The sequence below is a fragment of the Oryza sativa genome, chromosome 5 (assembly GCF_034140825.1).
Source record: "Oryza sativa Japonica Group chromosome 5, ASM3414082v1".
Lineage (NCBI taxonomy): Eukaryota > Viridiplantae > Streptophyta > Magnoliopsida > Poales > Poaceae > Oryza > Oryza sativa.
In genome coordinates this window covers 6,850,642-6,877,665 of record NC_089039.1, presented here as the reverse complement: position 1 = coordinate 6,877,665, position 27,024 = coordinate 6,850,642, and the positions used below count along the sequence as shown (strand labels likewise).

Below are 27,024 nucleotides of genomic sequence, written 5' to 3'. Positions count from 1 at the left end.
CCTTCTCGTCGCGCGCCATCGTGCCTTTCCTAGGCGGCGGAGGCGGCAACGGCAAGAAGGCTATCTCGTCGTTGTCGAGGAGGAGGAAGGCCAGGCCGGAGCTGAGCTTCCGCATGGAGGACGGTGTGTGGAGGAAGGAGATACTGATGGAGGAGCGGTGCCAGTCGCTGGATTTCTCTGGCATGATCTACTATGACGTCGCAGGGAGGCACCTGGAGCAGCCGCACCGCCGCGCGCGCTGCTGCGCAGCCCGCTGCCGTCGTCCATCAAGCTCGCGGCCAACGCCGCTAGCGGCCGGAGACACCCCCTGCTCTTGCGGGCTTGCAGCAAATCTCTGAACTTTTGGATCCAAGCTTAGCCAGCCGCCTTCCTCTGCTTTCTTGCTGCTTTTAATTTTACCTTCTTCGACATAGCAATATGTCTCTGCTTCTAATCTTTCTTTTTCTCTCCTTCCCTTGGTGTGTGTAGTGACTAGTGATCACAGATCAGTACTATATAAAAGAGTTCTATGGAAGCCTAGCTTATGTTCTCTGAAACTATAATTTTGAATCTTTGGTCATCTAGTTGTTCATTAGTATCATTTACTCTCTGACTACTTTTTAGCTCGGCTTTTGTCGCCGAAATCCATGGGAGCTCCGCCACCTAGGAACGTCTCGGCGACGCGCGCACGCGGTCAGCGGGGGGATTGGGGTGGGGATAAGGCCGGTACCGGAGGCATGCCACATGACCACACCGTCGACTATGCGCGAGCGCCTGTCCACCATGGGCAAGCCAATAGAGCTTGCCACAAGTGAGCGTCGAAACTCGGAACAAACTGAAAGGGAAAGGAAGATAAGGGCAAACTTGTCATTTTATGTGATTTCTCTCTCATCAATTGAATGGATATTATATTTTAATGTGTTCAGTGTCCTGCAGCAAATTACTATATTTTTATAATGTCCTTAGACAAATTCACGTCTTTGTGGTGTCCCACAGCTAATTACGTATTTTTTAAGTGTCCTATAGCAAATTTTGCCTTAAAAAATTAAGTACTGCTCCGTATGTTATTACGAAGAAATAATCAATCTCGGGTTTTCAGATGTAAAGTATGGACATAGCCCAAAATGTTTCACAGTTTCCGGCCCATGGGCCAAAGGCCCAAAGTGGAAAAAAGCGCGGGAAAATCCTCCCGAAATGGCGCGCATCGGCGGGAAAAATCCCCCAATCCCTTCGTCTTCCCCGCGCCGCCATCTCATCTTCCCGTTCTCTCCCCACCCCGAGCGATCCATCCATTCCCCCTCCCCTCGAGCGATTCCCCGGTTCTCCTCCGCAATCCGCACCCAACTCCCTTCCAAGATCCGATTTCCCCACCACCGCTCGGTCGCCTAAACCCTAGCGCCGCCATGGACTCGGCGGCGCTCTCGCTCACCTGCGCCGGCCTCGGTGGCGCCGAGGAGGACGACGGCGGCGCCGTCGTGGGCTACGCCAAGGGCGAGCACTGCCTCGGTATCTATCGCCTCCGCGCCTCTCCCCGCAAGCTGCTTTGGTTCCGGCTCCATTTCGATTCCGCCACGCAGTGGTCGCTAAATCTGTTTTTGCGTTTTTCTTTTCTTCTTCTTCAGATAATCTGAAGGATCTGCAGAGATTCCTGCGGCGGGATGACCCGCAGCGGCGGGAGGTTTTCAAGCAGGTTTGCAAGTGGAAAATCGCATCTAGAGATCTGGTGCCCATCATTGAGAATTACCAGGCTGATCGCAACCTGGTGATCACGGCAGGTAAACTGGTTTTCTTTTTTTTTTTTTCGTTTTCGCTTCCAGCATTTCCGAAAGGTCACATAATGAGTTTGGTTCGAACAATCTCCCGGGGAGTTTGTCACATATGTTGATTGAAAATGGATAGCTTATATGTGCACTTATTTTTTTTTGTCTTGATTTGACGAAATGATGTCAACAAACAAAGTATTGTTCCTCGTTGTCTTCGTGCCAGTGTAGTAGTGTTTAGAATTGATATCATTAAACAAACATTGCTCACATTCTGTGCCCATTTGTTAAATCATAGTCTGATGATCCAGAGTCTTTCTTTTCAGTCCATAGGTTTCTTCCTTATGAAACCAATTTGTACTTTTGAACTTTGCGAAATAACGAATGTGATGTGTGGAAGCAAATGTATGAATGAGTCAGGACTCACACGCTGTTTTGGATACTGATTCTGTCCCCAATTCAACTTCGCTTACCAATTTATCAGAAACTAGGCAAATTCCCTGCACAGTTGCGTGGCTAGGTACTAATTGTTAATGCATGTTTTTTTTTGTTACATTTGTGTTGTACTCAATATATATCTTGTGTCTGTTGCTGAGAAAGTGAGAATACAATGCATTTTTTATATGGCTGTAACATCTCTAATAATATTAGGTATCCTACATAATTGATGGCTTCTATTCTTACATATAAGGAACAGCTAAGTTCTGCTAGATTATATGCTATTTTTTTCCTAAGCAGCAGCAGCACCTACCTGCCTACTTTGACAATCCGTTTTTCACAATTGTTGCTAGTTACAACTTCCGTAATTGAATCTTTTAATGATACTTTAGGTCTATCCTTTAGATTTAACTAGAGAGACTGATAATTGGCATAAGAATGCATACCACCTTTCTTCCTGCTTGCATCTCGTGAGAATGTTATGGTTGTGTGTATGGAAAACTCTAGTATTATCTTGTTGTTCAAAGTTATAATTGCAGACATGGAGTTTGCATTCAGCTATATCCTCATTATATGCTTTTTTCTCATTCAAATAATTAAGTATCATGCCTTTATTTGGATTAATACTTCGATGCAGCACTATGAGATTAAATGTTTTCCCTCTCCCTTCTGTTTTGAAGTGAAAGTGCTGGTATTCCTTACAATGCCTGTGGAGCCGTCATCAGAGAATGTTGCACAACAGATAGAGTATCTTTGGGATCTGAAGGCAGCACTGACGCGCAATGTTGCTATGGCTGTCATTGTGTCTCTTCTTGAAGATCCACTGGACCATTTGGAAAGGTAAATTATATTTTACTGTTCTTATTAACAAGAGATGGTATTATTCCTTTTCTATCAGGAAACCCACTCTGTCAAGAAGAGATAATCTTCTAACTTACATATTTCATAGCATAAAGCCATAAAGTAACTCATGATTCTTTGGTACTGAAAGAGTGGAGCACACTTACCAGGATACACAATTAGTCAATTTACTGCATGTCACCCCTGTCTATCCTCTCCTACTTGAAATGAGCTTTATTTATTTCTCTTATATATTCTTTCTGTTCTTCAGTTATTTAGTTTGCTGTATTTTCTCTGCTCTTGCAACTTGAGTAGTTATGATTTACTTTACAATGGCAACCAGAGCTTCATTCACAGAAGATGACTGGAAACTAGTTCAGTTGGTGCTTACTTTGTTCCGCAACATCTTGGCTATTCAAGAAATCACATTGGGTCAGAAGGCATCTGGAGAAGCTACCCAGTTGCTCTGTCTAGCTGACAGCTTTTTAGAGCTCATGTTTCAAGAGAATGTGATGGATCTAATATTAGTGCTGACTCAACATATGGATGAGCCATCTGGTTATCTCCAGCAGGAAAACCTTCTTCTTTTGGAAATCTTTCATTACCTTTTCTTAGGCCGGGATCCAGAATTGATTGCTAGAGCTTCTACTGCAGGTTCAAAGGTATTTATTTTCTCTGAACCTTTCCCCAAGTTTCATTAATTATGTAGATCACCTGAGACACTCCTTTAGTTCTTAATTGAAACACTCATGCTTACTCTAGTCATATTCCATAGGAACATGTTGAAGGAAATATCGATACATCAGTACATTCATTGAGATTAATGATGGAGGAGGAAGAGAGGAAAAAGAGGATGTTCAGGCAACGAAACTCAGAGCATCACTCAATCAGTGGAATTTTTACATGCACGGCAGTGGTACCATATGTTATCAAATGCTACAAATTGAATCCTGCACCATAAGCAGATAATTATCTGTTTGTTTACTTTGTTTCACTTGAACTAACAGGACGGATCTAAATCCTTGTGCAAAGGGAACCCCAACTCCGCATCTGCAAATAGCCTAAGGAAAATACGTAATGTCCAAAGAGGGCCCCAGAAAAGGATTGCCTGGGATAATGAGCTTCTCTACACACCGAGAGAGGGCACAATGGAGATGATAAGAAATTTCCTGGAACAATTTTTATCTGGAGGATACAATGGTGAGTGAGTTACTTAGCCATTTCATTTTTGCCAACCAGAACTACTATTTTCCATTTTCATGTAAAGCTTGGGATAACACAGTGCTTGCCAGTCCTCATGCAGTCTGTCTGTGATGATATCGTAAAGGAGCATCATTCTATCCAGAAATCTGACATCACTACATTCTTCAAAGTTGCTCGCTTTGTCTTAGCTTTTCAACACGAGAAGGCATCAAATGCTCAGGTATTGAATTAAACTCATGGGCCATTTGTGCTGCATTTTTATGGTCAGTGACTCACTGGTTTTGACCTGTGGTACTGTATTGTCTATCGGTGTTAAAAGAACAGTTCTGGAAATAACATGACTTGCTCTATGAGCTGGTATTTATTCATGTCTCAGCGTAAAAAAAAGGGTAAAACACTATCCTAATTATTTTATAGTATTTTCAACTTCAAACAACACGTAATCATGAATATTACCTAGAGCAAGCAATAAAGGCCCAAAACAATCACGTATGACTGGTGTGGACCATGGACAGCACCTGTGGCGCTGTAGCAGCAAGAGGGAGGAAGGCTTTACTTTTCCTGACAAGATTATATATTTTTCTGAATAATTAGCTGACTTGCCAGAAGGATTTGTTGTTTAGTAATTACCTACTAGTTACTAAATTTGTTATCAGTTCAATTAAGAAAAGAAAGAGAAAAACTAAATCTACTGCACCCATCTGTTCTCTATATTATTGGTTAAAGAGTCTTGTTGCATGACCGGAGAAGAGCCCTGCTGTGCAAGATCTGCCCATGGTCCTCGGACCTGTATAAAATCATGTTTTCACATTACTTTTATAAAACCATGTGTAATTGCATTTACTTATATCGGCCAGCTGTTTCATATTCCTATCACACAAGGAATTTTTTCCCGGTATAATCTGTTGGAGCAGCAATCTGAAATTGTCAAGAGTTCCATCCGTTTTTCCTAGTGCAACCTAAGTTGTAGATTAGTGATGTCTTCATTGCCTCGCCTTGTTTGCATTGAATACTATACTTGCAAAATTTGTAACTAGTGCTGATATGTATCATCTTTTTTTCCATGATGTTTTATGACATTGCTAACCTCTTTTTGTCAGAAATCTAATGCTGCGGTCCAACTGCCTGAGGCTTCTCCTAGCGATCATCTTGATGATAATCTGCCGTTTCTTGGTGACATATGCGGACCTGTTGCAGCCACATTGAATGAAGGTATGTTTAACTTGGTCATCTCCAGGTGGCGTGAGGCCTATGATAGCCTGAAGGAAACACATGATTACAAGACTCTTTCAGCAGCTGGGTCTCTAATGAAGAACATGGTAAGAAAATATGTATACTAACATTTCAGGCTAGTAACTCTGCTCAACTTTATACTAGTCTAGTACTCTGATGAATCTCATCAACTCCTTTGTTATCTGAGAATTAGAGTTTATTATTAACTTGAAAAAGAGAATCTTATATACTTTAGAAAGAAAGGCTTGAACCTGCCTAGTTCAGTTAGTTCTACTGTCTTAATGGCTTGTCCAGTTATGACTTTATGTACATTCAAAATCTACGTGCTGAAGAACCTTACCTTGCAGATTGACATGGTATATTTGGTGCTTAAAGTACTTCCTGATGATTCAAGAGAATCTCAAACAGCTCGTGTTTTACTGTATAAGCTGTTTTATGATCAGACAGAACAAGGGCTCACTCAATTTCTGCTGAACTTATTCAGATCATTTGATACTCATAAGCAACCAAAAAGGTTTGTACAAGTGATTCTTTTTGGATATTTATATTAGGAAAAGGTCCAAAATTACTATGGGATACTGTGTGCAAGCTGCTACATTCTGCAAACACTTGTTCTTGTGAAAGGGCATTGCATGGTTTGGGTTGCACTTGGTTTCTAGACAATCATACGAGTCTTTTTTTTTTCCTTTAATCAACTATATAGCAATCTAATAATACATTTTTACAAATAGTTGATGAACATATCTATTGTTTTATCAGTGATCTTGCAGATTTACTAGGAACAATCCATATCATGCTACAGCTCATGGAGAAGCTTCAAGCACGTGGTGCATTAAGGGTATGCCTTGCTTTCTTGGCCACCAAGTTACACTATGATCTGTCTGCATCTCCTTTTAAGCAACTATGGTTTCTATCAATTTTTATTTGTTCAAGTGAAGATGAGAAATTTTATGCTGAGATTTTTTGCCCCTCCCTTTTCTCTATGAGCTGACTATTGATCACCGCTATAGGTTGCAAAAAGGACAAGAAAAGGAAGAAAAAAGAAGGCTTCAAAGAACAAAATTGAGAACACAAATCTCAATGCAGAGAAAATGGAACAGAGCAATGTTGATTCAACAGATGGGACTAAATCTGCACTTGAATCACTTCCAGATTTGAAAAATGTGGATTCTGTAGCAGAGCCTCCTCTCACAGAGCAAGAAAAAGTTGTCTCCAACGGCATGGATGCACCAGATGAACTTGCTGGCACATCAGTTAATCTGGATAGCACCTCGCATTGTGAAGGCGAGCCATCTCGTGCAGACAATGGTGAACTGAAAGGAAATCTAATTGATGAAGAGGATGGGACTTCAGACTCTTCACTTGATGATCAACCCCCTGCTACTAGTGAAGTTGATTTCAATGTATCCCGACTAATATCTACTCTTGCGAACAATTCTGTTGTCCAAAATATATGTTGGTTGTTGAAGCATTACAAGAGTAACTCCTTTCGAACAAATCACTACATAATATGCATGCTGCGGAGATTTTGCGAAGACCTGGAATTGGCACCAATGCTCTATCAGGTAAAAATACGCTGATATATATTTATGTAAGGAGCTATATTTCCTTGGGATCTAACATTGTGCTGTCTTTTGCAGCTGTCCCTTCTAACTACCTTCTATGATATATTAGCTGACGAGAAATCATCAAATTCAAAGGAGTATACGAACATTGTAAATTTTCTTTCTAAAATTGTAAGAAAGATGCTGAGGGTAATGAAGAAACAACCATTGCTATTTGTTGATGTACTCTTTTGGAAAACACGCAAGGAGTGCCATTGCATTGATGCTGATGCTCTTCTGAGTGATATCACAAAAGATGCTACAAACAAGGGTGGCGAAATTGGTTCAAGTAAGGGATGGAGAGGTTCAATAAACATAGCAGATTCTCTTGGTGATGACGAAGTGGACTTGGTTATACCACATGAACCATATAATGCTGATAAGTAAGTTTGTTCTGTTTATGTCCATTAATATAGCGGCAACTAGGAAACACATGAGTGACGATATGATTTATGTGCATACAAGCAGGGATGATGATTCATCGTCTGGCGAACATGAAGATGTTTCTAAGAGAAGCATGGGTGCCACAAATAAAAGTAACAGGATATTGTCATTTTCAGACAGTGAAGCTGACGATAATGATAGGTTTGCTTTATACATGGTTCTACATTTGAATTTGTGATTGCTTCTTTAATCCTCAGTTCAATTCAAATTGAAAAAAATAGGAACACTGTATCAAGAGGTTCTCAGAATTCTGAAGCCCCCAAAAGGCGAGGTCGTTCCATTTTTAGTGAAGAGCAAGAGAAGCTTATGAGAGATCTTTATGAAAAGTAAGTATTCAATTTGTATCAAGCAAAAAAAATGATAGAATCATACAATTGAACAAAACTTAGTCTCTAGTGTAGCCACATAATCTGTGTGAGGAAGCACCAACACCCCCTCCCCAAAAAGGACAATTTTGTATTCATTAGTATGTAAGGCTTAGTCATTTAGGTAGGGATCATGTGGGGTTTATTTCCTTCGTATTGCAGATACAAAGATGACCGCAAATGCACTCATCTCATTGCTGAAGCTTTAGACCCCAGTGGAAAGATTTCTTCTGTTCAAGTTTATCGAAAGCTCACACAGCTAGGCCTGAGGAATGCCATGAAGAGGAGGACAAAAGTTCCAGAGGCACCTCTTTCAGCTCAAGAATTGGCTACACAGACGGACCAGATGCTAGGTGAACACAACTGTGATCCCAAGCCAGAAACGACCCGGTGAGTATTATAAAGGGGCATTTGCAAATTTGCCATCGTTTTTTTTCAATTTTGTAAGGATGCCACTCGAATGATAGTTCTAGTGGTATTTTTTCAATTTTCTAGTGGCAGTTTTACAATAACGATTCAAAATAGTGGTAAATCTGCAATTGCCCCTATTATAAATGATCAGCTGTGACATTCACTTTGTAATGGTATCTGACTTCTATTGACATGTTTAGTAGACAGTTATGCACAAGCAAATGAACTCTGTTGACATTATTATACAAGTTCAAGTCAGCCTAATTCCTAATGTGTGGTTCCTTCTAAAAAATGCTCGATAATCAATTTTGTGCTTACCAATTGTATGGATAAGTGCAACTGACCCTTATTCTTTTACTGGACAAGCGTTTCTATCAAACATAATATGCATGCTTTCTTGGTTTCACATTTCACTTCATTGGTACTTGTTACTAAACATAACCTGCATTTTTAGGCGCAGAAGGAAAAGGCAAAATGTGTCGCATGCTAGCTATGAGGACAACACTACCGATGGAAAATCATCTGATGAAGAAACATTACAAGCAATTAAAAGCAGGTGAGTTACCCTGTAAGTTGCTTTCAACGAAGTAACTTTGTTGACGAGATAAATGAATCTGAAATCATTTTACTGTTAAGAAGCCTGTATTTCAGAAAGTATGAATGTGATCTGAAATATTGCCGCTACATTTAAATCGTGAGGTAGAAGTATATTTTATTTCTGTTTGGGTAATTTGCACTGAAAATACCAAATGTTTCTGCAAAACAGAGTGATGCAATAGTAATTTTTATATGGTCCTGCAGATCAATCAATTTTGTAGTCAAACTATGTGCTGTACAGCCTTTATATTCAGGATATAGCCTGTATGCCAAGTTTGTCTCCTTGAGTTATCAGAGAATATGATGATTAATACTTAGTATGCAACTAATCTAGGTTACATTTCCCTCTTCAAGTACTGGGCATCAAAATGTCATGGACTACTAAGATGAAATTAATTTTTGTTATCCTTTATATGTTGATATTTTGAGTGTTTTCCTCGCAGAACAAAAAATAAGAAGGTACCACTTGTGGGTTTCTCACCTAGTACATCACAGCATCAAGATGGTTTGGCAGACCCGGATTCTGATGATGAGACCATAGGATCTATGCTCAGGTGAGCTCCTTCCGCTTTTTACACAAAGGAAGTGTTATCCCTCATTAATTCTGTGTGTTACCATCTTTATTTCCTAATAATAATATGTTTAACTAAACTAAATCATGTAAGTCCTTCCTTTAACAGAAGTGGAAAAAAGAAGAGGCTGTTGACGCCGGACAATGCAATGAATATAGAGAAACATCAGGAGTCACCAGACAGTACAAACACCAGTAATTATTCACCGGAAATATCTCAAAAACAAGAAGCCCTGCAAGACACTTATTCTGGTGATGAGATCATAGACTCTATGCATAGGTGAGCTCATACAGCTTTACACTCATCAATAAAATGACCATATAAATCTTCTTATGCCAATTGTTAAACCTTACTGATTCTATAAATTCTTGCTTTTCTTCTGTCCCACACATTTGGCTAAGTAAATTTGTTCTGCTTTTAACAGAAGTGGGAAAAAGAAGAGGTTATTGAAGTCAGGTTTTGCAGCAAATACACAAGAACATGAAGAGCCTTTGAAAAACATAGGTCAAGACGATGAAACTATCAGTTCTAAGTAAGTTCGTTCATCTTGGCACAAAAATTCTTCAAACTGTCTGATCTGTTCTCTTCATACTTGTTAGCAAATGTGTGAACTACTTCTGTAGTGTTATCAGTGTCATATCATAAGCTTCATAAAAAAAACAGGAATGATTCAGATGTTATTTTACGGGCTCTAGGCTGTGTGAAACTTATTCACCAGAATAGACTGCTGTGAATTATGGTGATCCTGCTACTTTTGTCTTTGCACATAAAATATATTTGTTAGTTCTTTCATGCATCACAAGTGGTGGATTCTCGAAGTTGTAGACTGATGCTTTGGAAAATACATCAGTTGGAAGAATGGTTTCCCCTAACCAGTGATAGATTCTTGAATGTTTCTATGCTTCTCATGAACTGTTTTTTTTTTTTTTTTTACATGGCATCCCCAAATATTGTTTGCCAGTAAACTTGCACTTAAGTGAAGCAGAACTATTAAGCTGAGGAAACTGAAGCTGTTCAATATTGAAGGGTGCTGCATATTTGGTTGTTCCTCTATTGTTACCCATATCATATTATGCACTTATGCCTAGTGAAAACTAAGTAGCTAGAATATAAATAACAGTAAGAGTACCTTATTATTTGATACACTGATTCAACTGTAAATAACTTCTCTTTTCAGGGATAATCTGCACCATGGATTAAATTCGTCTAATAACAGTGGCGGTGCTGGTGAAACAGAACTTTTGGATGACTTCATTGAGCCTGAGCTAGATAACGTTGAAAATACTGAGCAAAGGGTAATCGATGATATAAATATCACCGAATCTGGGGACATGGAAAGCTCTTTTGCTGATCAAAAGCCTGGTCTGAAAAGAAGACACAAGTTGGTAATTGATGATGATGATGATTAATTGCCCAGAGGTTTAAGTAGTTGTCGTTAAAGGGATAGATAGAAATGGATGATCTGCTACAGTACCCCCCCCCCCCCCCCCCCCCCCCCCCCCAAGATTCAAGCAAGGTTCAAAAGAACAAAACGACTGAGATCCAGATCCACCTCCCACTGCCAGAATTCACCAACCATTACATGGCCATTTTGTTGAGACAATTAAATGGAAGTATCAGATGCAGCTTCAGGCTAACCCCTTCAGGTTTGGTGGTAGCACGTGGGTATTGTCAGTTATCGCAGTAACATGCAGCATTGCGATAGTAGCAAATGTACATAGTCGTGTGATGGACTGACGGATGTAAGGAAACACTTTCTTATTTATCATTCGTATTTATTCAAGAATCCGATGGTTCTTATTTAGCTTAATTTAAATAGCTGATTGGGTTTTGAATTATGAAGAAGACAACCTGTTGTTTCGTGTCTTGTTTCAGTAAATTGAAGCACCAAGCTGTTGTGAGGTAAAATGTCTCATAAGACATGTAGTTTTGATCAGACATAGGCAGCTTTTGTAGCTTTCCGTTAACTAACATGGTGCATATTGCATAATATTTAGGCAGTTTTTTGTTTTTACTTTTGTCTAGTAATTTTTTCTTAATATTTATGACTGAAGATATTATATATTTAGACCTAACAAATAGTTCAAACAAGTGCTCTTACCTTGTTACATCGTACTCGCTCCGTCCAAGAATATATCATGTATTTTATTACTATGAATTTAGATATACTCGCTGTCCAAATTATCCGGTCATTTCAAAGTCAAGCTCAATAGCAGACTATTGACATACAAAATGCACGTACATACTACTGACGTACAAAATCATCCGCACTAGCTACCTTGGTTATTGGGCCAAGAGGCTAAGAATGGACGGGTAAGCGTAGACGCCGTTGAGCCAGCCGCCGGCGACGTACTTGTATGCGGCCTCGGTGAGATGGATGCCGTCCCAGTTGACGTAGGCCGACGGGTCGCCGCAGGTTGACGCGCCCGGTGAGCCGCATGCCGCTCCAGGGTTGTAGTTGTACGGCCCGCCCCCGCCGCAGCAAGCTTTCAGTGGTTGCTGCGTGAAACCTGCAAGGCCAAGTCAGATAAGTTACCTTTTTCTTTTTTCTAAGATAATGGATTTTTCAAAATAATACAAGAGCACTTAAGACTCGTATTATTAGATATGAAGTGTAATGACATATTACATTGTTACGTTGCTATACATATGGAGTGTATTGACATGGGACGAGAGATATGTAAATTTTATATCGTCGGACAAAAAAATTTTGGCAAGTATGTTTGAAACAAGTTAGTCCCTCCGATTATGTTTAAGATAAAATTCAGTCAAAATTTTAAAACTTTGACTTTTATGTTTATATTATAAGATTTTCAAAATCTAGTAAGTATATAGAATGTGCTTTTCAAGAAACAAAAATCTATGTAATCACTTCTTCTTTTCTTTTACTAACTATCTGAGAAGTTATCGGTGGTCAATAATATTTTAATCTTTTTTAAGAAACACATTATAAACGTTAGTGATGATAACGCACATGCACTCTCCCATATGAACGCACATATGTATACCATATCTCTATAAGCATTTCTGAAAGACGGCAAGAATATTTTAAGATTGACGAATTTACTAGAAATATTAATTTAGACGTTAAATATATATGACCAAAAGGACTAACCTGGTTTAGATTGAAATGAGCGAGAATTAGGGTTGGTTTGGTTTGTGGCCTAAATAGGTCTTACCAAATTTTGTCAGTGCCAAATTTTGGTAAGTTTTGGCATGACTAATTTTGGAAAGGTAAAGTTGTGTTTGGATTGAAGCTAAAATAGCCTAAGTTCACTATTGAAATGGCCTATTTTCTTAGGCATGTCAAAATTTGGCTTCAAACCAAATAGATACTAAACACTATTAAATTTGCCAAATATTGATAAGTCTAATTTAGGCCTAAAACCAAACCAGCCCTTATGTCAACAAACCTAACAGGGTTCATTGGGTTTCTACAAGTGTTTTGTAATTTTATATGCTAGCAGAGTTGACCCAAGCTGGCTGGTAGATTATTTTGTGTGACACCCAACAAAATTACAGCTGCATGCCAGATTGTTTTCATAAAAAGATACTGTGATTGTAGACTTTATAGCTAGTTTCTCGATCCACAAGCCACAATAATCTTGTAACTTCTTCGGCTTTGCCTTCCCGACATAGTTCATGGCTTAACGTACCTAAAGATTCTAAAATTTCGTAAGTTGCAAAGCTCTTGGAAGTGCTCAAGTACTCAAGCTAGCGCAGTTAATTGTTCTATCGCTTTAGGTTTCATCAACCAATTTGACTTCACTAATCAGGCATTAGAGCAAGTTTAATAGTATAGCCAACTACTAGCTCCAATTTATCTATAGCCAATCTAATAGCTTATTCATACAATAGTTACATACTACACCATTAATATATGGTCCCACTTGTCATATACACACTGTGTCTTGGAGTCCGTGCTACAGCTGGCTATAAATTTGTAGCCCGCTACTCTTCTCTCTCCTTATTTATCTCCTTAAAATATGTTTGCAGCTAGTTTATAGCCTGCTATTGTACCTGCTCTTATATCTCTTTACGTGTGTACATGGCTACTGTCGCACACTCGCATTTATGAGCTATAGCTACGACGATGGCTGATCGATGTCGATCTATAAAAGATAAATCAAATTACAATTCATCAAAATTTGAGCCTATTAGGATTTGTTTTCCGAGCTCAGCTAATCAGATTACCTGTGGTGCAATCTAACGACCCAATTCAAGTTTCAGGTGGTACGGCTGACCATGGTTTAAAATTCCTGACCGAAAATTTTGAAATTATTTCGAGGGAAGTATTATATATTTTTTTTCTGATTTGGTCAAATTTGTTCAAATTTTGTTAAAGGTTCAAATTATTTTGGGCTTGACAAAGTATGTACCCGCTACACGATGTTAGGCCTTCAATGAGAAACGTACAGGGGTCTTTCGGCCACTTCCACAAGATGGTAGACTAGACGACCTGGATTCGAAGTCTCACCCCTTCTAATTATCTAATATAAGGTCATTCTCTAATATTCGCGTCTTTATGTTAGGCCTTCAGTCTCTTTAGATTTGTGCTAGCTAGGATATGTCCATGTGTGTGGGTGTAACCATGTCAGTGCATCCGATTTGTACTCGAAACAAATAATTACAATTTTCCTTTTTGTTTTTCCTTCTAGTAGAAAATACTCCATCCGTTTCATACTATAAGTTGTTTGACTTTTTTCTTAGTGAAAATTATTTAGATTTTACCAAGTTTATAGAAAAAATAGCAATATTTACAACATTAAATTAGGTTTAATAAATTTAATATTGAATATATTTTGATAATATGTTTGTTTTGTATTAAAAATGTTAGTATATTTTTCTATAAATTTGATCAAATTTAAAGAAGTTTGACTAGAAAAAAAGTCAAACGACTTACAATATGAAACTGGGTAATTAAAGCAGGAAAAAAAATCTCGGCGCGGCGACTTACCGAACTTTGCCGGTCGCCGGACGAGGCTCGCCACCGGCTTGTAGAAGTCGGCGTAGACGAGCTTCGTCGTCGGATACTTGCCGCGCATGCGCTCCACAGCCTCCCGGAGCAGCCAGTTGTGGTACTGAGCCAGCCCGTTGAGCCGCCGGAGGCACCCCGTCCGACGATCATACGCCGCCGCCGCCGACGACGCGTTGGCTGCCGCGTACTTGGTCAGCTCCATCGGCATGCACCCCGCCGGCGGCGTCCCCGTCACCACCACGTACCTCGCTCCTTCCTCCACTAGCCTCTGCACACACACAGACACACTCGTCGTCTTCGTCGGCGCCGGCGGCGACAAATGCGAGCAAATGCAATGGACATTGGGCAATGGTGTTTGTGTTTTTACTGTTTTAGTTACCTCGACGCCTCGGCAGATGGCTCGCACGACCTCCGGCACGAAGGACTTGGCCTGCTCGAGGCTCTTGCCGCCGGAGAGGAGGTACCTGTAGTCGCTGCCGCCGAACTCGCCGACGACGAACAGCGCCGTCGCGAGGCGCTCCGCCGCGGTGGCGTTGCCGGCGCGCCTCAGGAGGCTCCGGAGCCACCCGATCTGCACGCGGAGGGAGCTCTGGAACGGCGGCACGCTCGCGTTGTTGCGCCGGATGAAGAACCCGACGTCCAGCGCCGTGCCGCCGACGATGGCGAAGTTGGCGCCGCCGCCGCCGCCGAAGTCGTTCGCCTCCTTCGCCAGGAACGGCGGCACGAGTGGGAGCCCTAGCGCCTCCGCTGCCGCGCGCCATTGCCAAAACAGCATCAATCACACAGCAACGAGAAATTAATCAACAACGGCGGCGACGGCGACGGCAACTGCGTAGAACACGTACCGATGAAGTCGATGGGGAGGCGGCCGTCGGAGGGGCGGCCGGTGGGGCGGCGGAAGAAGGTGTCGCCGTAGGGGGAGTGGTTGAAGGGGATGGACGGGAGGCCGGCGGACTGGAGGACGAAGTTGCCGGTGTCGGAGTAGGAGCTCCCGAAGCTGAAGATGGAGTTGAACCGTGGAGGGAACGGGTCGCCGGAGGCGGCCGCGCCATGGAGGAGGAAGCACAAGACGACGGCGGCGGCGGCCGTCAGCAGCGGATTCATGAGGTAACTGAAGCAAAATGGGAGTGGGTAATTTGCTTGCGGTCTGAACATTGAGGTATAGATGACCAAATGGACCCCGTCCGGGTACAATCAAGTGTCACATCCCGATCCGGCACCGCCGTACAACGGCACCTAACAGGAGCATGCCGTAGGAAAAACGGCGCGAACCGCTTCCTACGAAACCGCGATCTCAATAGCAATCCCACGACAATAGCGCTGGTACCCACGGTGACAAATATGAATAATTGTAATTCTTAAAATAAATAGAGGACTTATTTTCCTTAACTTAGATTATAGCTCAGGACAGCCCGAGAATAGAACCGACGACATACGAGGCAAACACCAACAACAGTAGCAGCAGTGGAACCAATGGACTAACACCCAACACCACAGGCGATGGCTGGGAACCAAGACGTAACCCTAATCTTCACTTTACTTCTTCTTCAACTTCAGCTTGGAAGAGAGGCAAGGTTGTTATGCAAATTTTTTATTTGAAATCATTAGGTGATTTATTTCTTTTCAGGTTTGGGTCGAAAAGAGACTTGCGTCTCGATTCGACTTAAGAGATGCTTTTCAACAACTCAAATGGTAATGTACTGACCTCCCGGGTCGTATCATTACTTCTTGGCTCCCAGAGCCATTTCTCTTATTAATCGGCTCCTAGAGCCTTTTCATTTTCTCGGACTCCCAGAGTCATGTTGCCCAGCAGCACAACAATCTGCTTCCACTCGGGAAGCCTAGTCTATAATGCCCGTAGACATCTGAATCATATAGATCCGTTTCTGACCATTCAGGTCATCCATCTGCCACATAGGTTGATTCTGGTAACGATTCCCATCCACAACAACTTTTCAGAAAGCACATGCAAACAAAACTACGCAACGGGAAACACCTCAAATCAGCACATGACCGTGGGCACGGCTGCTCGAACAGTTAGTTAACCTCTGCAGATGGGGTACACTTTACCCACACAACATTACTAACTCGGATCACCCAGCCCGTGGAGATCAGCCACGTCGGGAGACCTTAAGGCTTTCATGACAAGGCATTTCGAAAACCGATACAGAGTCGCCATATGCCAACGAGAGGGGTCCCAAACCAACAACAGGTTAGGTCCTAGACCATACCGTGCCAGGAAGCCCAGTGGTTCTCCTCGACACCACCCCGGTGAATCCACTTGTCTCTTGGCATCAAGGCTTCCCTGGTTTGCTATTTACTCAACCAAGAGCGTCTCATTCTACCCGTGTGGTCGCACTTGTTATATGCTCGGATGAATTTCCCACATGAATTGGTCCTTATATGCAAATACGGGACAACGCCACACAGGCACAACCCCTGTATCGCGAGTTTTCACAATTTATTTTATTTTCAAACACACTGACACCACATGTCGGGTTTTCAAGGCTTCTCGAACCCATTTCCTCAATTATCGACAAACAACGGTGTATGTGGAATAGTTGGTATACGCGCTCAGAGAGCACGGATACCGAAGTACCACAAAGGTGGAGCGACAAGGAATCAGGGTAGAACGGCCTACAGGAATTAGTGCGACTACTGGGTAGGTCCATCGGTTTGGCACGCAGACCGAGGCCAAGCGAGTTAAGTATTTCTAATAATGCAGGTTGCAAACAAAATAATAATTATTTTGGAATTAAGGGAGCAATTGGTCAAAGGGTGACTTGCCTTGCTCAAGACCAAAAGAAAGACCCTATTTAGACTAATTAATAGTGCCATTATATAGATCTCAAATTTACGGAATTATTGGAAGTGGAACGGAGTCAATCGGAGCTACGGATCAATAGATATGAATTTTGGAAGCTTAAATGGAATTTCTGGAATAGGAGAAATGATTTATTGAATTCTATGGAAAAGAATATTCTTTTATCGCTCATTGACATGTGGGGCCAATCAAAGGGTGAGGGAGGAGCAATTTGGAGGGAACAATTATGGACTTTAGCTCATGATTGGGGTCACTGGACTTGGAGGAGGGAGTAAAATTGGACTTTGATTGTATTGATAGGCCGAGGAGGAGGCCGGCTGGTGGGCCGAGCCCACGGGCGAGGGAGGGAGAGAAGGAGGCTGACGGGGCAGGCGCGGACTTGGTCGAGCCCATGTGGACTGCCATGCAAGCGCAAGAGAGAGGGAGCCCGGGCTTGCCCAGATCGGACGGCGCACGGCAGCCGAGGGGCGCCGGCGAACGGCGGCGAGCCGGGAAGGGCGTCTATCACCGGCAGCTAGAGGAGGTCAAGGGGAACTCATTCCACGGCTTGGATTTGAGAGGAGAGGTGTGACGGCGGCCGGCGACGACGGCGAGGCTCGCCAAATGGGTGATGTGGCCGAGCGCAAGGAGGGAAAAGAGAGTGCGGGATCGGGCTTAGACGAACCATTACACGATTGCGACGCGAGGCGAAGTGGCACGGGGCCCAATGGTCTTCGGGGATGCTCCCGCGGCGGCGGAAAGGGCGGCACGGCGCGGGAGCAAGAGGGGCGGCTGGCGGCCACGCAACAGCAAGGGGGAGGTCGAGAGGGGCTCGAGGAAGGTGGTGGTGAGCGGGTTCGAAGGGAGGGGGACCAACAGCGGCGACAAAAATAGAGCCACGGCGGGCCACGATGACAGGGAACGGCGTCGATGGGGATGGAGTTGTGGTCATGGCAGTCGCGACGGCGGGGCGGCACAGCACCGAGATGGCACGGTTGGGGAAGCAGAGAGTTGGCGCAAGGAACTCCGGGAGGGTGACGACGAGTTGGTTAGAGAGAGAAAGGCCGATGACGACGCATGGCACACGCAGCATCGAGGGTGGTAGGACGATGGAGAAGAGAGAAAGCGAGGGTGGTGACAACGTTTAACGCGATAAGGGGAAGGGGACGAGGGTTCACCAACGGCCACGAATTTGGCGGCGGTGATCCGGTGGTGAGTGGGAGTCGGTGGCGCACGGGGGCGTGGGTCATGATCACGGCACCGGGGCGGCACGGACAGGGTCGCGATGAGGCGGCGACGACCGTTGTTCGGTCGACGGAGGACAAGGAGACGGAGTGCGTTTGTCGAGCGGCGGCACCCGGCGGCAAACTTGACGCTGAGGTGGCAATGGCGCGGTGGCGGTGGGGAGCGAAAATGGGAGAGATAGAGAAGGATGGCTCGAGCTTTATAGGCACGAGGAGAGGCGGTTTGGGAGAGGGAACCGACATCGAGGGCGGTCAAGGAGCGGTGGCTGGTTCCGGCGCTAGCGGCCAAAGGGGTGGCAGGTGATGGTGGCGGCTGTGGTCAGGGGAAAAGCGAAAAGGGGAAGGAAAGGAGCTTTGCTCCTTGCCGATTTGGGCGAGCAGAGGGAGAAGGGAGAGCGCGTGAGAGAGGCGCATTCTCTCGGGCTTTCGGCCTTGGACGCACGCGGGCAGCCCGGGACATGGAAGCCGAGGTGACGCCAGCAACCCCATGGTGACGGCGGTGGGCAGTGTGGAGTGGAGCGGGGACAGGACGGTCGTCGGCGCAGGCGATGACCAGAGGGAGTGACACCGATGTCCTTCCGGTCGGCCACGGCAGGGGAGCGCGCGGGATACCACGGGCGGCGGCGAAAATCGAATCGCGGCAGCCGGAAGATCAAAGAGAGGGAGAGAGAACAAAGAGAGAGAGGGAGGGAGGGAGCTCTCCCGAGCGGCTCACGTGCGGCGCACGTGGGAAGGGGAGGGGGAAACGGGCTGAGAGAGGAGATGGGCCGAGGGAGGGAATTCGGCCCACAAAAGTAGAGGGACGGATTTTGAACTTCTGCTGTGAGAACTGGTTTGGAAGGAAAAGAAGTTTGGAATTGGATTTAACTTTGATATTTGGTCTAGGAACACAAGGTGGAGTCAAGGAGATGTCAAGAGAGAGATTCAAAATGAGAATTTGATATTTGCGAAAACAGGGACAAGTATTTGGTGAGGATTCAAAGGATGCGATTGAATTCGGTATTTGACTTCGGAAGTTGAATCGGAATTGAAATCTTGGGGTGGAGGATTTTGATGTCGACGAGAGGGAACAAGGGATATGAATTGAGATCCATGGCACGACTTAGACTCTCACTCAAAGAACGGAATTTTCGCAATTAGGATTTTATTAAACTAGTTTTTAACGTCTCGCTGAAAGCGGGGCATTACATCAAGGCACGCCCAGTCGACATGCCATATGGTGCTTTGTGCAGCCACTGCGCCTACGGCCCAGACATGACTCAATAAGACTCGGGTCATGCCGTGTCGATCCGAAGGCACGATCATTGCATCGTGCTCGTCCTTGGAATAAGTTTATTTTGAGTCCCTCAACTCTTTGGGCCATGTCTTATATGGTTAGAAATAAGTCTATTTTGCTCTCTCATCTCTTTGGGCCGGACGCCAATGAGCTACGGCCTGCGGGAGCATATGGACGGCGACGACAGTGAGGCATCAAGCATTGGGAGATGAGAGGGCAGAGAGAGTGAAGAGAAAAGAGAGGGAGATCGGGATAAAGGAGGAAGAGGGGGCTGAGAATGACATGTGGGGCCATGTGGGCCCCACCATTTTTGATTAGTTTATGTGTGAAACTAACATGTGGGTCCCATGAGGTTTTATTTTTTCGGGTCACATTGCCACATAAGCGTCACGTCCATGCCATATCAGATGAAGACTAAGTCAAATTAATAACATAGGTGCCACATCAGCCAAAACTGCCGAGGGACCTCATGTGCATTAGTTTTGACAGCTGAGGGACCCGTTGTATCTGGTTTTTCGGTTGAAGGACGAAAATCGGTTCGTTGATAAGTTAAGGGACCTCGGATGAACTTATTCCTCTTTCAAACCAAGCCCAGTTACCCTGCTGTACAAATGTCAGCCTGGGCCTCTTCTCCTCAACCCGCCCAGCCCAATTTCCGCCACACACGTCCAACATTACGAATACAAAATTTTGAAAGATGGCGGGAAATGAAAACACGTCGATCTCCGACTCCGACTGCGCCTGTGAACGCGTCGATCTCCGACTCCGACTGCGCGTGTAGACTCCGTTTCATATTCAACAACCGCCTATATAATTTTGCCGCCTCCTCGTCTCGACTCTCATCCCATCTCACCTGATTTTCTCTCGCTCGATCAAACAATTCCAGCACCATGCCATCCATGACGGTGCAATCGGCCGGCATGAAGAGGCTTCTCCGCGACATCGAGAGCAGGAGGACGCCGCCGGATCACCTCGCGCCGATCACTGGGCGTGTCGCCAAGAAGTTTTCACGGCCATCCTCACCATTCCTGGCCGGCGCCGCCGGCGTCGACGAGCCGATCATCAAGAAGGGCACGCCGGTGAGCGTGCGCACCCGGGTCGGCAAGATCGGCGCGGGGCTCAACCGCCACCTCGTGCTCCGGCTCGGCGCCGTCGTCGTGTCCGACGCCGACGAGGACGACGGCTTCCTCGACGTCGTCTACAACGTCGGGTTCCCGCCCCACGATCCCTTCCGCCCCGTGCGCGTATCCAGGGACCAAGTTAAGGTGATCACGCCCACCGCCGCCGTCACCAACGCTGCCGCGCCGCCGCCGCCGCCGCATCCCACCAAGTCGAAGAGCAACGACGGCGGCCCGAGACCGACCGTCGCCGGCAAGTCGCTGCGGCTGCTGACGAAGCTGGAGAGGGAGAGAGCTGGAGCAATATATTACTCCCTAGTTTTGAGGCCATGAGATGAGGCGATCAGTAGCGCCTTTCAGTATGTTTTTGGGTCATGGAAGAGACACTGTGATCAGTAGCCTTTCAGTAGCAATTGCTCTTGTGTTTTTAGCTGTGTTTTGGTCGATTCTTTTGTTCTGAGTTGTACTCCAAATTTCATAAGAGTGCCTAATCTGTATGCGATGTACATGAATATGATTGGGAAATAATGTGAATTCATATCGTGAGAATAGAGAAGGTGTCCTCTCCTTTCATCTCTTGCATGGACTTCAATTCTCTGCATCTTTTCGAGCTCTGATTCTTTGTGATTAGTTTACGCGGTGGTAGTCAGGGCAGAGACGAGTCTAGGTAATTAGGGCTTGAGCACTAGGTTTGTCTTCTTAATCCATTGTAAATCTTTCTAAAAATTACGAAAAAAGAATTGAAGATTTACAAACTACATTGGTTGAGTCCATCAGTGGTGCCAGTATTCTTCCAAAATTCCAATTGCAGATTAGTTCGTGTCGGCATGTCGGGTAGCTGCTTAATTTGTCGCCGATGCAGCGAACGTCAACCTGCCATGAGCGCTCTCGAGTGATCGCTGGCAGCTGTTTGCAGTTTGCTAGTGCTTAGATGGGCCTAGATTCTTTCGTGATCCAGGCCGGGTTCTATGGGTTGGGCTCGTTGAAAAAGCCCACTACAGGACGAAATTGGAGCAAGAGCAATGGTGATCTTACATTGACCAACAAAGCACCGATTAGCCCAAACAACCAGTGGTTGCCAGGAATTTACTTTTTATTATCTGTGCAAAAGGAGAGAGAGAAGGGATGAAAAAACGGTACATAAATTTTCTCACCGTATATATACCGTTTTCATAAAAGATAATGAAAAATATTCTTTCTAAGTGTCTATGATAGTAAAATTTGGTTTTTCTAATTTTTGTTTGTGTCGTATTAAAGTTGTAAAAATAGAGAGCTCCGACCGTATCAGTACCGTTTCTGTAATAATAGAAAAATAAATACCGTTTCCGATTGTTTTCATCCTAAGAGAGAGAAGAAAATAAAGCACTGAAAGTAACACTACTGCAAAAGAAAAGTTTCAACAACACACTACTTTGAAAAAGCATAGAAGAATGAACCTTACGCCACAAATGTACATTTTGATCCGTGGTTGTTTTGTTTGCACTAGTCTTTTTACTTAGACAAAAAAAAAAGACCCTATTGTTTTGTTTCTTTGTTACGATTGGATGGAAAGACAAATACACACACCTCTCCACACATAGGACACACATAGGGTGTGTTTAATTTCATGTCAAAATTGAAAGTTTGATTGAAATTGAAACGATATAACAGAAAAGTTAGAAATTTGTATGCAGGAAAGTTTCGATGTGATGAAAAAGTTGAAAGTTTGAAGAAAAAGTTGGGAACTAAACCATGCCATACTCCCTTAGAAAATCTCTACCCTTAGAAAATCCCACAATTGAATGTTCACGCATTTATTATTTACTCGTTTCGAGCGATTAAGACATTCAAACGTTCAGATTTCAGGCCACATCTGGGAGCTGGGAGGGACAACACCGTGACGGCCGGTGTGTGTGGGCGGCGGCGAGCAGAGCAGGCAGCATCTGATGTGCCGCGACCCGCACATTTAACTCAGAGACCGCGAACGAACGGCGCGAAGCCTCCGCGCCACGCCACGCCGCGCCGCGCACGACGTCGCAGCCGCCCGCCCCACCCCGTCCACGTGATTTGTCCCCGAGCGACGCGCGACGCGACGCGACGCGCGCACATGCGCCCCCGCGCGCGCGCGCGCTGGCGGCTTCTACTACCTCTACCTCCTCCTGCGCGCGGCAATCAAGCAAAGCACAAACAAAGCTAGGCAGATAGCTAAAAGCTCGGGCGCCTAGCTCCAACTCAACTCAATCTCCTCTTCTTTTTCATGGCTATCCCCTTGCCGCTCGGCCGGAAAACCGCACGCTGCTTGCTTGCTTTCGTAAGCAAGAATATGGCCCCGTTTGGACCTGCCGATGACACAAAGATTTAGTACGTACACACAAAATAGGAAAAGCTATTAGCCACCTCTGTATCAAAAGTTTTAATTACTTCAAACCTAAAAATGAATTTATCTGATATTTTAAAACATCTTCTGTATCAGCAGTTTTCGAACGAAATATACCATTCAACGGTTGTTTGGAAAACGTGTAAACAGAAACCGAGGTGAAATCTGTAAATTAATAAAAAAAGAATGGGGCCTATGTATCCATAAATATGGATTGAGACGGTGTTTTGATTTTGATCAAAGTCAAACTGTTTTAAGTTTGACTAAATTTATAGATAAAAATATTAATATTTATAATACTAAATTAGTGTCATCTATCTATCTATTATATACTAAAAGTCTATTAAACTTCCTATAAACGCTCTCAAGCCACCACATGACACTTCTGCAAACGCTCATATACCGCCACGTGGCAATACCTAATCTCACCGTCAATTTTCACTTAAATCGGTGGACCTGATAATTTAGACCATTAGATTAGATTAGATGTATTTTATTTAAGAGGAAACTAATACCTTCCTGTTCACCGGAAAAAGAAAAAAAAACACACAAGTACTCCGTAGGTATGTACGTACGTGAGACTTAAAAAACAATGAATCTTATTACCGTTTATCTTATTGTTCACCGGAAAAAGAAAACAAAAACACAAGTATGTTCATTCGTAAGACTAAAAAACAATGAATCTTACCTACTGTTTATCGAAAGAAAAAAATTACGCACAGACTTAGTACTATAAAAAACAATAAAGCGAACAAAACATACGTAGGACCATTAAAAAATTGATTATCCTTTCTACTATTTAAAGATAAAATCTATTCCTCAATATAAATTTAAGTAAATGTCACCATCGATTTTCATTTAAATTGGTGAATCTAATATTTTAGACCATTATATTAGATGTATTTTATTTTAAAAACTAATACCCCATGTAGGTATACGGGAGACCTATATAACTGTTAAGCTAAAAAATACATAAGTAGTCCGTACGTACATACGACTTGAAAAAAAGAAATGAAGCTTACCTACTGTCCATCGGAACAAAGAAAAATCTATGCACGGTGGTCTATTGAAATACTATTTTCAAAATCCTTACTATAAAAACAATAAAACAAAAAAATGTGTATCATTCGGAAAGGATCGATGGTCTTATGAATAGTATTATCTACTATTTAAAGATAAATATATTACTCTACAAATTTGCATAAATATACGTAGTTAAACTAAATTTATATTATAAATATGAAATATCCCATCAATGATTTTTATTCGTTCTATCTTAACATACGAGGCTGATATATATAATATTTAATGCTATGATAATTTTTTATTTTACATCATATTCTAGAGTGTCTCGACGAATACACAACGCTAATTTAAATCTACATTTGCATAAATGAAAACAACACAATTTAGTTGTTTCATTTTACACCATTAGATTAGATTTATTGTTTAAAAAATAATACATTTCTCCTATATACGGATACATGAGAAATATGTAACTGTTGACCAGAAAAAGTACTCCGTATATAGATATGATTGAAAAGAACAATATTGCTTACATATCATTTGCTGGAAGAACAGAAAATATACTTATGATAAAGCCAAAAAATGGCAGTCCTTAAAAAAGAATTTTCTACAATTTAAGGATAAAATATTATAATCTTCAAATTTACGCAAATGTAAATATGAAATACCCAATCAATGCTTTTAAGCGTTTTATCTTTTAAATTATTTTAAAATTATATATCCAATTTGTGATCCGGTTGTATTCCTTTAAATAAATAAACTACTAAATATCTATAGCCCAAAATACATCACAAATATGGAGCCGACATGTAATAATTAATGTTATGATAATAATTTCACATCATATTTTAGGTGTAAAGAACACTTGAGGAATACACAACGCTGATTTAAATGTACATATGTATTCTCCAAATTACCAATGGCGTCTCATATGATTAGAAACAATAGGTGTTGAAAACAATCTGGACACTGAACTAACATGCACTACACTATAGATATTATAGATATTTGCCAAAATATGATACGTTACTTTGGAGATTAATGTGGTGTTATTTTAAAAAAAATCACTTTGTCCCGGTTACATATAAATTTTTCTATTGTTTTGGGATAAAATTCAACTCCTTCGATTTATGTGACAGAGGGAATATAAGTAATATAAGTCATCTTTAATTAGATGAAGTAGTATCACTAGCTATATTTTTAATAGACAATATATTTCAGTAATATATAATAAAATTAAAATGCTACTTAAAGTAGTCTATGGCGTATAAAATAAAAAATGTTATATAAAGTTTGGAAACTCCAAAAATTTTTAAAAAAGAATCACACATAATACAAATAGATATGAACTAACTTCGTTATGGTGACATATTTTTTTCTAATAAATTTGAAGATATACAATTTCAAGTAATACGCCGAAACCAGTTATTAACGAGCATACGTTTAAAATAGAGTCAAAAAATATTTCAAAAATATCATCCACACATAAACATTTGTAATAAAAGTTCAAACAAGATTAAACAACATGCCCGCGCGTATGCGCGGGCTACCTTCCTAGTTAAATTAATAATTGAATATATTTTCATAATAAATTTGTCTTGGGTTAAAAATGTTATTACTTTTTTCTATAAACTTGGTCAAACTTAAATCAGTTTGACCAAAGTCAAAACGTCTTATAACCTGAAACGGAGGGAGTACTTAAGATGATAGATTATCATGGACATGATTTTCAATCTTTCAAATGATGTGATTTCTACATAATCTTATTTTATCAACATTTTCTGGAAATAACTTTTGTTAACATTTTTGTTCAATTTTCAAATGGTCAATTTATTCGTTTATGCCCATTAACAACTGCCATAAATTCAATTTTAGCTATCATCAATCAACACATCGAAACCGGCCATGAGTAGGATTTTTTTTTTTTGGTTTGGTTTGACCAAGGCTGTGTTTATTTCACCTAAAATTGGAAGTTTGGTTGAAATTGGAACGATGTGATGGAAAAGTTGGAAGATTGTGTGTAGGAAAGTTTTGATGTGATGGAAAAGTTGGAAGTTTGAAAAAAAAACTTTGGAAAACAGGGCGCAAAACAAAAGCCCTCATCGGTGACAACAGGGAAGATGTACCGCTAGGAAGAGAAACGAGTCATGGAGGATGGATCCGGTTGGGGATCGATCGGTTTTCTTCTGCACGATTCATCGCATTCGATGCCAAAAGGCGACAATGATGCTGGCTAGCTTGCAGTGGAAGAAGTCATTAGGCCTTTCGCCAAAAGTGCTTTTGCGGCCTCTGCCAGCCAGCTTGTTGGTTTTCTGCAACTACAGCACTCTGGTCCTCTCCTCTAACCACATATGGGTTTGCTTATTGCTTTTGCTCGTCAATTTGTGGCAAAAAAGAAAATTGTGCAATACATAATTGCATATGATCTTTAGTTGAGGTAATTGCAATCAAACTACCAAAGCATGTGTGTGTGCTTTGTCACTAAGCTCATGAGAGGAAAGTGTCAAGTGTAATCAATAAAGCGGGTAACCTGAGTTTCCATGTTTATTATTTTCCTATCTCTCCGGCCCTCACCGTCCTACCTATGTTCAGTTATAAACAAGCCAAATATGTGATGCGTGTAGTGCCTTTCGAGCTGATCGGTGATGATTTCTTCTCTTTTGGAGTTTGGATGCTACTCCCACTCAAACGTAAGGTATAAAACATGATCATGATCATCACAAGCAATTCTGTTTTTTTTCCCTTTTCTGACAATAAACTACTCCAATCTGCCAAGC

General features: G+C 42.5%; 2 protein-coding genes across 3 annotated transcripts; one reads left to right on the top strand and one right to left on the bottom strand.

The window, feature by feature from the left end:
• The first annotated feature begins 1,252 nt into the window (after positions 1 to 1,252).
• Positions 1,253 to 11,256, top strand: LOC4338095 (uncharacterized). Of its 2 annotated transcripts, none has more exons than XM_066311110.1 (20): positions 1,253 to 1,485; positions 1,602 to 1,754; positions 2,858 to 3,017; positions 3,361 to 3,679; positions 3,793 to 3,933; positions 4,025 to 4,217; positions 4,310 to 4,440; positions 5,321 to 5,539; positions 5,801 to 5,967; positions 6,213 to 6,291; positions 6,464 to 7,018; positions 7,094 to 7,440; positions 7,526 to 7,642; positions 7,723 to 7,827; positions 8,029 to 8,256; positions 8,738 to 8,833; positions 9,318 to 9,428; positions 9,555 to 9,725; positions 9,871 to 9,978; positions 10,624 to 11,256. In XM_066311110.1, exons 1-20 carry the CDS (start codon positions 1,383 to 1,385, stop codon positions 10,853 to 10,855), a joined length of 3,735 nt encoding a protein of 1,244 aa, XP_066167207.1. In that variant the 5' UTR covers positions 1,253 to 1,382; the 3' UTR covers positions 10,856 to 11,256. The 2 variants fall into 2 exon arrangements, with proteins under 2 accessions (XP_066167207.1, XP_015637441.1); XM_015781955.3 differs by having other exon boundaries at positions 8,732 to 8,833.
• A 314-nt stretch (positions 11,257 to 11,570) lies between these two features.
• On the bottom strand, positions 11,571 to 15,560 carry LOC4338094 (GDSL esterase/lipase At5g45910). The gene is made up of 4 exons (XM_015783049.3): positions 15,270 to 15,560; positions 14,804 to 15,171; positions 14,404 to 14,692; positions 11,571 to 11,956 (listed from the first exon to the last, which is right to left on the bottom strand). Exons 1-4 carry the CDS (start codon positions 15,526 to 15,528, stop codon positions 11,730 to 11,732), a joined length of 1,143 nt encoding a protein of 380 aa, XP_015638535.1. The 5' UTR covers positions 15,529 to 15,560; the 3' UTR covers positions 11,571 to 11,729.
• Positions 15,561 to 27,024: the final 11,464 nt, after the last annotated feature.